The sequence below is a fragment of the Scomber scombrus genome, chromosome 2, assembly GCF_963691925.1.
Source record: "Scomber scombrus chromosome 2, fScoSco1.1, whole genome shotgun sequence".
NCBI classification, from domain to species: Eukaryota; Metazoa; Chordata; class Actinopteri; order Scombriformes; family Scombridae; genus Scomber; species Scomber scombrus.
The window spans coordinates 16,812,448-16,824,830 of record NC_084971.1 but is presented as its reverse complement, the minus strand read 5'-3'; the positions used below and the strand labels follow the sequence as shown (position 1 = coordinate 16,824,830).

The window sequence follows — 12,383 nt, the reverse complement described above, 5'->3', positions numbered from 1 at the left end:
ACTCTCTTCCTATTTTACATATTTTATTGTATGTGTATTTATGTGTTTATTTGTACATATACTATATTGGTGTCTTTTTTTCTCATTTTATTCTTGCTGTTTAACTTTTTTCTGTTTTCTGTTTGTTGTTTGTAAAGCAGTTTGTTGATTTTAAAAGCTGCTATATAAATTAACATATTATTATCATCATTATGATTATGATTATTATTATTATTATATGTTCTGTAACATGTCCTATATGTTCTATGTTATATGTGTTGTTTAAGCAGTATGATGATGAAGAGAGAAGCTAAATTATTCGACTTCACGATTAACTAAAAGCAAGGTCGCTGCTTTTAATGCAGTGGTCTTTAATTGTAATTGATTTCATTTTCTAAAAGATGACCCAGTTTGAAGCCTGGTAAAACATACAGAATATGCCACCTGATAGACTTAGAGGGATGAAGAGTAAGCATAGGGAGGAGGTGAGAGTTAAGTGAGAGCAGGGAGCGTGAGGAGAGAAACAAGAAACCCTGAGTGAAAGGTGGAAGAGAGGGAAGGAGTAGAGAGGGCGAGCGTATTAAGTGCCTGTGTGAATACATATCAGCATATATGTGTGTCAACAAGTGTACAGCAGTAGCAGATAAGCTGGAATCTCTTTCTTTCTCTCTCTCGCTGCCGCCTCCTTCCCTCACTCTTCCTCGTCCCGATCTGTGGGCTGCCATCACCATGGAGACGCTCTGCCTCTGAAACAATCCACTGGAGAAATAAATATCTTGTCTGAATGCAAGGAGTGAGGGGCCACATGTGTGTGTGTGTGTGTGTGCGCGTGCGTGCAGATTTTTTAAAGGAGGTGCTGTTCACATTTACCCACCATCATCTCCAACCAAGTCAACAGCATGAAAAAAAAGACAATATATCTATTCACAAGACAACAGATGAGCAATGGGCCTGAAACTTACCCAAGATTTTATCGCAAGTACCTCCTACTAGAACATTCAGTACTTCTATCTGTAATGTCTTTGACTATATTTATATCCCACCTCACACATACACACACAGACCTAAGTAGGCTACATGCATTGAGCAAGTCAATAATATGACTCAAGCCTCCATGAAATGCCTATTGCTGCTCACTGGCTGGCTAGCGCGCTAAAAGTACTGTAATGCGCGTGTAACATGGGATTAGCCTGCTAAGCATAATCTCAGTTTGAATAAGGAACCAAAAAGATCAAGGTGGTGTGGGTGGAAGCTCTCGAGGACCAACTTGTTGCTGCCCTGATGCCATGACGACCCATGTGACCAGCAGTGGGCTGCATGCGAATGTATGTTCATGTGTCATCGTGACTGGCTGGCATGTGTAAGCACATGCAAAACTGCAACATAGGGACACAGGGAGGCTCTTAACACCAGCCTAATTTAATGTAATGTGTTGCCATGGCACCCACAACCACAGCAATTTTCATGCAATCAGCTGCGTTGCCATGGGAACAGTAATCTCACTGGAGAGAGGCTGGTTGAAAGCGAAAGAGAGAAAGGAGTATTTTTCTGTATAAACCTGAGTGTTTACCCATTTCCCCTCATGCTGTCTTTCACTTTCAGATCAATCTCTCCATCTCACCTCTGAGTAGCGCATCGAATCGCACATCAATAGGATTCATCTGCCTGCACATTAACCTGTGCCTTTACAAAGATGAATGCATGCTGTGAATTTACAGCAGAGGAGACTCCTCTGTTTATCATTTTGTAGCCCTGTACTATTGATGTAGCTTTTATGTGCTGTTTGATCCCTTCTCTTGTCAGACTTCCCCTCTGACTCTGCTGTAAGAGGAAAAAAAAACACAACCAGGACGAGCTACTAAAGGAACCTCATGCAGCTTGATCACAGCCATATGCAGCGCTGGTGTGCGCCTCTCTCACCAACTGTTCCCCAACTAATCACTGGCTGTGAGGGGAATTTATTTTTTAGTTACAGAGACACTGAATCATCAATGCCATGGACACAATCCCTCTTTTTTTCTTTTTTTCCCTCCCCCCATTTTTTCAAATCTCTTCGAAACATATTTCAGAGCCATTTGATACGACTTATCTGAATTCTTTCTTTTATCTCCAACTGAAGCTGAGCAGGGTCACAAATTCTCTATGACTGCAATGCAGGGATGTAAAAATACATATGTATGTGTGCGTGTGTGTGTGCGCGTGTGTCTAAAGAAATCTGTGGTACACGCGCGCGCACACACACACACACACACACACACACACACACACACACACACGTACATACTGTATCAGGTTTGGGTGGATGACTCATAATCTGGGATGACTGCAGAAGACCTGCCTCTGAAGAGTTACCAAATACTGATGAAATATGTACTTCATATTACAAGTCCTGTAGGATAGAAACAGTGACTGTGTGAGGAGACAGAATATGGTAAATTATGTTAATGCACGATACATGCGGTGCAGGAGCTCTGCCACTAAGGACTGGGGGCCTATGTGTGAATACAATACATTTAAGACCTTCAATATTAATATTTTAGTTAAACAGGTACACATCAGAACGTTGAGCAGGCAACGACTACACACAGGAGCAAACAGGATGCTAGCCAATGCAATAAAAGAATGAGCAGTGCACTGACATGCCCTTAACATCCAAACCACATCTTGAATTTTTTTTTTATTCAATGCAATTTTAATCAAATATAATGTACATTAAATCATTAAAATTATTAAAAAGTCACCACTGACATGCCCCTGTCGTATATGTTGGTGCTACTGACCAAATTAAGTTGAATTGTGTTCTGAATTTGAACCAAATTATTGGTTGTCATGTGAATCAGTATGTGCATCACTGTGACTGAATGTACTGGTTCACATTCGAATATATGGGGAATTACTGTGTTTTCTGAATCACATGAGAAAAACCAGCTAGCTGTTAATAATTTATTAACTTATAATAACTCCATAATAACTTATATGATGAGCATGTGTTAGTTATCCCCAGCATGTGTGATAATTAAAGCTTCTGTGTTTCTTTGAATATAAAATCCTCCTCTGTTGCTCTTCCATTTTCCTGTTGTGTGGAGTTTTTCCTCACCTGAATCGAGCGTCTAAGTATAGGGGGTATGCTATGCAGATAGTAAAACCCCTTCAGGAATAAGAAGGCACTCAACTCATGATCATACCACAAAAACTGGGTGCTGGATCCTTGAAGTGGATAATAATGAAAAAGAAAGACTAGGACAGCACTCCAAATTTACTTTTTTGGCAATTAAAAAATCAATTTGGAGTGCTGTCATAGTCTTTCTTTTTCATTAAAGCTCCTTAAGGGAAAATTGTGATTTCAGCTATTGGGCAATATAAATAAAACGGACTAGACATGAAGATATCTGACTGGCTAGTAGCAAACAAACTACAAACTAACAACAACTATCAACTAAAAGCTTTTCATCCAGGTGAATTTGTGGCTTTCGCTTTACTTGAATAACTCTGAACATTGGTATTGATACAGAATTTTGAAAAACCTAATACCATGAGATCAAAATGTTCAATTTCAGTGATGTACATAGAGCACACAAATATAATTACTTGTTTATTTGTTGACTCATTTATTGCTGGTGGCACAGCTCTCACAGCGCAAACACACATGCAGAGTGATGTGGACTACACATAGGAGAGATATAAGGCTTAGAGTCTCTTTGAGCTGCAGCCTTTAATAAGTGAGTCCACAGGAGTGCCATGTGATCTGGGTCCATGAGGACCCCTGTTGAGGAGGAGACATCAGACAGCTACCTGTGGATTCTGGAGAGAGGGAGCTCTGCATCAGAGAGAGGCCTCTCTCATTTCAAATGTGAACAAGGGCTTAACAGACAAGGACGCTGACCTTCCACAGTCCGCAGACATCAAATACTGACGTTCATGTTTCAGTGGCTGTCTGTGATCTCAGAAAATATGATCTGATTTTTTGTTTTTAAGGTTTAGTCAAGGATATGTTCTTAATGCAAAGACAGCCCTTAATTTAAAAAAAGGATATTAATAAAGAACATGGCACAATGTGAGATTGACAAGCTTTCTAGTAATTTCTTAAAAGGGTCTGATGATCTCATCTCATTGGCGGTAACTTGCCAAGGCACAGTTTTATGCCACAAGGAAACTCCAACATTAGCCAAGATTACTTTAAAAGGCTTGTGTATAAAACATTAAATAAATGTGGGGTGGGACTAAAATATAAAATATGTAATATTTATTATTATGTAAGTATGTAACAAAAATGACTTGAAGCAGTTTAAATGAAAAATTAATTCATTAATCAACGAATGCATAATATCTGTGAGGAAGGAACATCTTAGCTCCATCTGACAGCAGACGCTGTTAGAGCAACACTGCTGAAAGCCACAGAAAACCATTTAATTCAATATTAAAAACAGCTATTGGATATTTACAGCACAATTCACTTTTTTGGCCCCAATTAGTAGTTCATGTATTTTTCGTACGAATGCAGATCATTGGTATAACACGCACAATATGATGTCATGTTACTGTAAACGCTTGTTGGCTCATATTCAAAGATGAAAAGCTTATTTTTTAAAGTCACAATTTGGTGCTGACGTTATCAGTCATACAGGCATAAATCCAGTGTAGTAGAAGCAGATATAATAATGCCTCCCCTGACAGCACATTCAAAAGACCAGAATGCAATGCAGCCAGAAAATGTTTTCAAAACTCTCCAATATTCCTTCACAAGTAAACTCTTTGATACTTTATCACTGTCACTGTAGATCTCTTTACTTCTACATAACCACACAGGTAAACGCAATAAGACAGAGGTGGAAATTATGAATCACTTTGCTGATTTGATATGTCCAGTTTCATTCAAAGATGTGTAGTCACTGCTAAAATTGACTCCAGTACGTGCATACACCAGTAAGTGAACAGACATTGACCAACTAAAGTAGAAGGTGATCATGTTCCAAGGAAAAAGCAGTAAATGACAATGTTTATGACACAATACCCAACAAATCAAATCACCAAATGTTGTTTGATGATGTGCACTCCTCTAATCAGTTCCTAAATACAATATTAACGAAGGAAGTGTAAATAGACAAATAAAACTGTTTCAATATGAAATAATATAAATAAAGATTAAAAAAGTAAGTAAATAAAAATGGTATAAGTGACAGACATCTTCCATTAAAACAGTTTTGATAGAATTCAATGACAGATATATTTTTCTTATTTGTTATATATTTAAGAGACTCAAACTAATATTTTATTTCAATTAAAAATAACCTAAATGATGGGGTTGTTTTTGATATTTTGGCCTTATGGATATGACATTTTCCTAACAAAATAAAAAGTTACAATGTTACAAATATTCTTATTTTGAAACACAAAACCGGAAATAATGTTTTTTCCTTCAATACAAATCTTATTTGAAGTATTGTTTAAAATATAACTTTCCAAATCCTTTCAAAAAGTGAAACAAAATGAGCACTTACAAAATAAATGAACAACATCCTCTTTTTCAGTTTTACAAAAAGAGCACTTGCCATCTGTTTGTAAAAATCTAGAAAGGTAAATATATGTTGGATAGATGTTGTGTAAAATTTTCAAATGTAGTTCTCTAATTTTGTTTGATATTATAAATTTAAAAGGAACAAGCCATGCTCTACGCCAAATTATGTCTTTAAAGTGAGAATTCCAGTCCACGTGGTGTTACTTTCCTTGTGTTGTAAAAACATTTTCTGATATGTTTGTTGGTCCATTTGTTACTCATAAACTTAACGCCATTTATGTTAAGCATACAATGAGATCTCAAGTTGCTTTATATAGCCTTTCATTAGTTCTAATAAATGGATTTAATATAAATAAATAATAAATAATGAATGGATTTAACTACTAAACCATATTCTTTGGGCTTGACAGGAAACACTGTCTCCTTAAGGAAGATCTCATATGTGAGTAGTAGACCATTGTCATCAAAAAGGTCCTTTACAAAGATTATGTTTTTGTCAACCCAAGTTTGATAATATAGAGATTTGTTCCTTTTAGTAATACTTTCATTGTTCCAAATTATTGATTTATGTGGAGAGAAATTGTGTGAATAGCACAGCCCCCGTGCCAACAAAGCTTGTTGATAACATTTGGAAAGTTTTATAGGCAACTTTGTAACATTGTAATTACACATAAATACATTTTTTAGACCACCTACTTCTTTAAATATATTGTGAGGAATGGTGCTTTCCAAAACTGTTACAAATCACTGTTAAAATAATGATGTTTTAAGAGGAGACAGGAAGTAGTCTTTATACTGAATGAAAGACAAATCTTATCAATTGTAATCCATCCCAAAAATTCTTTCAGCTTTTGTGGAGTTATTGTGTTGCTTTAATTAAAATCCACCCTTTTTTAAATACAACAGAAGTAAAATTGAGGTTATCATCAAACAATGAATTCAAAACAGCATGATAAAAGACGTGTTAATAACACTGAAAAGTTGAATTAATTAAAGTTGAGCTACTGAGCATCCAGGAGGCAGAAAATAAGTATGACAGATGTGCACTATAGTGTACACTGATCCAATAAGTGAACCATTGCTATACAGGCCACAGGAATTATTGAATGGTTATTTCTATGCCATTTACCTCACAGGAATTCAATTTAATCGTAAAGGGAGGAAAGAGCTAAATGAGCAAAATTTAATTCAAGCTCAATATTAGTAATCCTGTCCTTTAATACACTAATCCTCCCTCATTAAGACATATGTATACATAGAAAATTAGGATCAACACTTTTTGATACAGGAAGAAAATTAATCAGGGTGGAGGAGAGCCATCGTGGCTTTCTAATTCAACATTTAGCTTAATTTAACTCAAAGCTTCTCAGTGAGAATGAACTGATGCGAGAGCATCACAGAGCGAGAAAAGGAAATAAAGGAACGATGAAAAGCAAAGAATATTCAGGAACAAAAGGAAGTAGACCAAAGGTGAAGTATCCACAGTCCAGACAGATATCTTGTTAAAATGGAAAGGTTGACAAAAGAAAACAAAGTAAAACAGAAAGCTGTCAGAGACATGATGTGCAAGTGACCATGTGTAAATTTGATACTCTAACCTGCGTCCATGTAAGGAAGCATCTATGAAAAGAGACATTTGTGCTCTAGATGCCCAGAGGCTAAGTGAAACGGCCTGCTCACTCTCTAATAAACAGAGCGAGAATGCTGCTCTCCCACTGCAGGAAAAAATACTTTAAAGGTGACACAGGATGAGAATAATATGGTTGCCTTACATGCGTGACAGGCAGCACAAGTGCTAGACTGGCCTGCAGAGGAGATTGTCTTATAAGCTCAACTGGAAGGCTGAAGGCAAACACACTGAACCAGCCAGTGGTGGAAGATCCTACACTTGAGTAAATATACTAAATGATTGAATGATACCAATGAAAAAAAAACAAGATTAACAAGGAAGGATGGAGGAAAAAAATTGTACTATATGAATTGATGTATTTCTTTTGGGGGCTTTAACAATTATTTACATCAAACTATTTAAGAAGTTTAAAAAGGGAAATCTGCCTTTTGCGCTAACAACTCATAGACATCTGAAACATGACAAGGAGTCCCAACTAAACAGTTTTGTAAGCCGTCACAAGGAAAAAGATGTAGGGGGCACCGGTTTAATCTTTTATTAATCTCTTTTAATAATCTGTATTTTATGAGTTTATCATTAATGTAATATCTTAATCTCAAATATAAATAGTAACTTTATCTGTCAAATAAATACACATACTGGAGTAAAAAGTAAAGTATTTCCACCTGTAACGTAGTTGAAGCATAAAATGGAAATACCAAAAAAAATATACACAAGTACAGTACTTTAGTGAATGTACTGAATTGCATTTCACCACTGCAGCAATCTCAGAGACATCAATAAAAATCGGATCAAATCTCGTCAGATCAAATAAACGCAAACTCACTACAAAATATTAATCATCAATTACATCATATATACCGTTTGTATATCAGCACAGCGATCTGAGGGGGGATTTGAATGCAACATGTGCACACACGCACACGCACACACACACACACACACACACACACACACACACACACACACACACACACACACACACACACACACACACAGTCAAACGAATAATAAAAACATTCCTTTCCCTGAACCATACGCGCACAAATAAGCCCCTTAGTGCCTCATCCAAAACCACTTGGAGCACATTTTCTCATTATCCCAGCGTTCCTGTCCTCTCTGTCAGGCAGGAAACAATGGATGGCCTCTAGAGCTCTGTGTGTGTTCACTTATTTGTGGTGTTATTTGTGTTGGCGCGTGTGAGCGCTTGCGGTGTATTCATGCTTGTGTGTGCCCCATAAGGTCATGCAGCCCCTAAACAAATCTGAGAGCGTGACTCACCGGGGCCTCCCATCTCTGTCCATCAGCGCTGACAGGATAGCATGCTAATCCAGCATGCATGCAGCCCACTGTGGCCTGTAGCTATACAGGACCACGCACAGACATATGGCCTTATTACTGCTTTTGTCTCTTGGGGTGAGTGGATGGAATAGGTGGAAATAAATCTCTGTGTCTGTGTGTGTGTGTGTGTGTGTGTGTGTGTGTGTGTGTGTGTGTGTGTGTGTGTGTGTACACGCGTGGGTGTGTTTTAGCTTGCTGTTAAACCCCTGGGGTCATCACCAAGATCCACCGATACAAATTCCCTACCTTCGTTCAGACGATTGAAGAAAAATGGAATGGTTGGTTGAAAAACACACCACCCTTAATCTCTTACACACACACACACACACACACACACACACACACACACACACACACACACACACACACACACACACACACACACACACACACACACACACACACACACACACACACACACACACACACACACACACACACACACACACACACAGGCACACACACAGGAAAGTCCCAGGTGTGTGCCTGAAGGATGATTGAGAGCTAACCCTGTGTCTGATAGTGCCCTTTGGGGACTGAAATATTCATGGTTGTGGGGTTATTGTTATTTCAGCTCTGTTGGTGGTGGAATCCTGGGTGGCATGCGTGACTGCTCCCGACATTAAAAACAGAAACATGAGACAAGACCCCAATTTACAGTAATACATCAACCTCAACCTGGAGATTAATGCAGCGATGGCAGGGGATGTTACATAATATATTCTTATATTCACATCCCTTAAATCTGAATTGATAGAGAAAAAAATAAAAATAAAAAATAGAAGAAATTATTTTATTTTAGAAAAAAAGGGGGTATAAAAAGCAGGTATGTGCCTAACACCCCATCCTAACATACAGCGAGCGAACGAACCGGTGATGAAATCTCGCACTAAACTGTCCTGAAACCCTCTCTCTGCTAGCTAGCTTGTCAACAGGAAGCAGCATGTACATTTCAACCAATAAGAAGTGTTTAGGGACGGGACACGGCTGCGAAATTTCGTCCAGAGACAGAGCGAGCGATTTTTTGAGGAGTGGGCGTCATCGCTGGACAGGGCGATGTCGCTTGTGGCATGTCAGGAAAGGCTGATTGAAAACTCATGCATTTTAATCACTTTTTCTCGCTCGCTCGCTCACGTCGCTGTATGTCAGGATGCGGTGTAAGGAATGGCTTCAGTATATTCTAAACTTTTATTGGATTTAGCCCTGAAGGGCAGTAAAATGCTGTGTGTTTGCTTGTGTGCTTGTCATAATCCCTATGTTGTTCTTTGGCTCTTTTGTCATTAATCCGGTTGTCCCCGAGCATTCAATTAGCTGTGGAATCTCTGATCAATGTAAACAGTAAAAGCATGCCCTATAAAGTTAAATGGGGATTAATTATTGAATACCAATGCTCCTGCTTTTCCGCAATGTGCCATAATAAGGAGAAGAGGTTCAGAGGAAAAGGAAAAGAAGGATGTTTTCCTTGGTAGATGGCTGTGGGTTAAGATGAAGATAGGATGAGATGTTGAAAGTCTGAAAGCTTGTGTCTTTTCCTCTTATGTTTTATGGTTTTAAATGGCTGGTTAAACAATTTTTCCTCAGGGAAGGTGTCAACATGGTTAATGTTTTTCTATTGTATGACTGTGTGTGCGCCGTATGTATGAATATATGTCACGTCGCGTGCGTGTGTGTGTTTGCACATGTGCTGCATTTATGTGATATTTTAAACTGTGCTTCAGCAGCTGAAAACTGAACTACTTTTTTTTCTGATAATTTACCAGCTGGTTCCTTTGGCTATAACTCATATGACTTAAAAAAAGATATCGACTGCGTTTGTTCACACCATGTTCTTACATTGTGCATGACGCTCTGTTCCATTTTTGCACCAATTTGAATTACAAAGATTCAGAAATAATAGGAAAATGGCTCATTGAGTTTTCATTTGCCCTTTTTTTTTACCAGCAGTGAAGATTGTTTTTAACGGATCTGAGCTTAAACTTAAAACAATATTCCATCAAAAACACAGATTGTTGATTTGAAGTTACAGCTTAGATGGCAAAAGGATCTGTGATGTCAATTTGAAGTAAAAACAACCCTGTTTATTTGAGGAGCAATTAAAACCTTTGTTACTTTTGCTACGCCTGTCACGTTATCTGTTCCCTCATAGCACATATGCAGTTTTACAATGATATCGACAGCAGATTTCAAAATTAATCTATTCTAAAAACAATTATTGGGATTATATTTTATGTGAAAGTGAGTAAAACCAAAAAAAGCTTTTAACCATGGATTTTGTTGGCTGAAATGACCACTGTCGCTAATAGATTTTATCACCTGTAGCAAGCGAGTGCAAGCTAATGCTAACACCAACCTGCTTACTAGCTTGCAAACACTTAACCTCTGAAGGTGAAGTCTCCATTTCCAGCTGACATGTTATTGTTTTAAGATGATTTGTCTTTCAAGAATGGTAAAAGGGTCATACATTTGTATTCTACATACATACATACATACATACATACATACATACATACATACATACATACATACATACATACATACATACATACATGATATATCCAAGCGACAACCACCACGGTTGAGGCCCAAGCCAATGTGGCTCCAACTGACTCCCATTCAAAAAGCATCGATTTCTCTCTAGAAATGATTTTAAATGAAGTCCCAATCGCACTATTGTCTCAGTTGCTAAATTCAGGCCGACTAATAAATGTGCTGGTGGTCATTTTGGAAATTATTGCCCCCTTGAATAAGATTCAAAGACTTAAAACAGGCTTTGATGTCTGCTGTATACCAACTCCAATGCAAACCAATGGGTGACATCACACCTCGTAACGTCCTTTATATCTTTATATGCAGCCTATGGATAAAACGAAACAATGAAATACGTTCCAGGAAGTACGGTTGGAGCTACAGATAAATGTATTTAAAGACTTATTAGATGTTCTCTAACTTTAACAGACAAGATTTTACAACTCTGAATAGTCACAGTTGCAACTGTTTTATCTTTCGTCATGACGATTGCGAGGTAAGTACTTGAACATTACAAAGCAGCAGAAATGTGCATTTGCATGTATGTGATTAGCCAAAGTTGAGCCTGATTCAACTTTTTTGCCAGACGACCACTGCACAGAGCCCCCATTTAACTTAATGAGAGCTGATGTCGCTCTGAATGCCACCTTGTACTCTTGGGGTTTTGGAAAGTCTAACATAAGAAGTGGAGTATCAGTCTAACTACAGACCCACACAAGCCACCCAAGCTTGCCTAGTATCATTTGTTAAGCTGTGATTTAAAAATTGCTTTTCTGGGATGAGGTTCAGCGAACAGTTGCTCAGTTTGTCACACATTTTAAGTGTACATTATATTTGTACATTTTTCTATTTCTGTCTTTCCGCCCGGCTGTTCCCCGGCCACCCATCCCCCTAGCATTGACTCACTTCAGTATTTCCTTGGAGTGGCCGGTGTTGGAGCTCTTTTTGTCAGGTGTCCCGAGGCAGCTAGACTTCAGCAGGGTGTGTGGCCCTCGGTCCAGCATCATGGTGGAGGTCGCCGTGGCAATGACAGCCACTGCATCACGTACCCTGGCCTCGATGTTGTAGTCCCATTCGTCATATGACACCGAGATAAGCCCTGGGAAAGAAAGAGAGAGAGAGACAAAGTGAGGTGAGAGGAAGGCATGTATGGACAGAGGAAAGAAGAAGAGAGAAATATAGAGAAAGATTAAAGCAGAGAGAGCGAGAGAGACAGAAAGGTGAGAAAGAGAGGGAAGTTCAATGAAAAATAGCCAGAGGGGGATAATAGACACAAAAATGAAAGCATTTTAGAAGAGGCTGAACATGGACACAAAATTAAGAGAGCAATCACACCTACAATATTTTAATGTGTTCCAAGCCAGAGAAGAGCTGTTTACTTTCTCAAAAATG

At 38.3% G+C, this 12,383-nt stretch overlaps 2 protein-coding genes across 2 annotated transcripts in view; one reads left to right on the top strand and one right to left on the bottom strand.

Moving 5' to 3' along the window:
• emp1 (epithelial membrane protein 1) overlaps window positions 1-12,383 on the top strand; it is a 163,333-nt gene that overhangs the window by 54,511 nt on the left and 96,439 nt on the right. The window lies entirely within an intron of this gene.
• grin2bb (glutamate receptor, ionotropic, N-methyl D-aspartate 2B, genome duplicate b) overlaps window positions 1-12,383 on the bottom strand; it is a 69,790-nt gene that overhangs the window by 22,656 nt on the left and 34,751 nt on the right. The window contains exon 5 of the mRNA XM_062428850.1: window positions 11,898-12,090. Within this exon, the coding sequence (XP_062284834.1) occupies window positions 11,898-12,090 (193 nt within the window). The remainder of the gene's footprint in view (window positions 1-11,897; window positions 12,091-12,383) is intronic.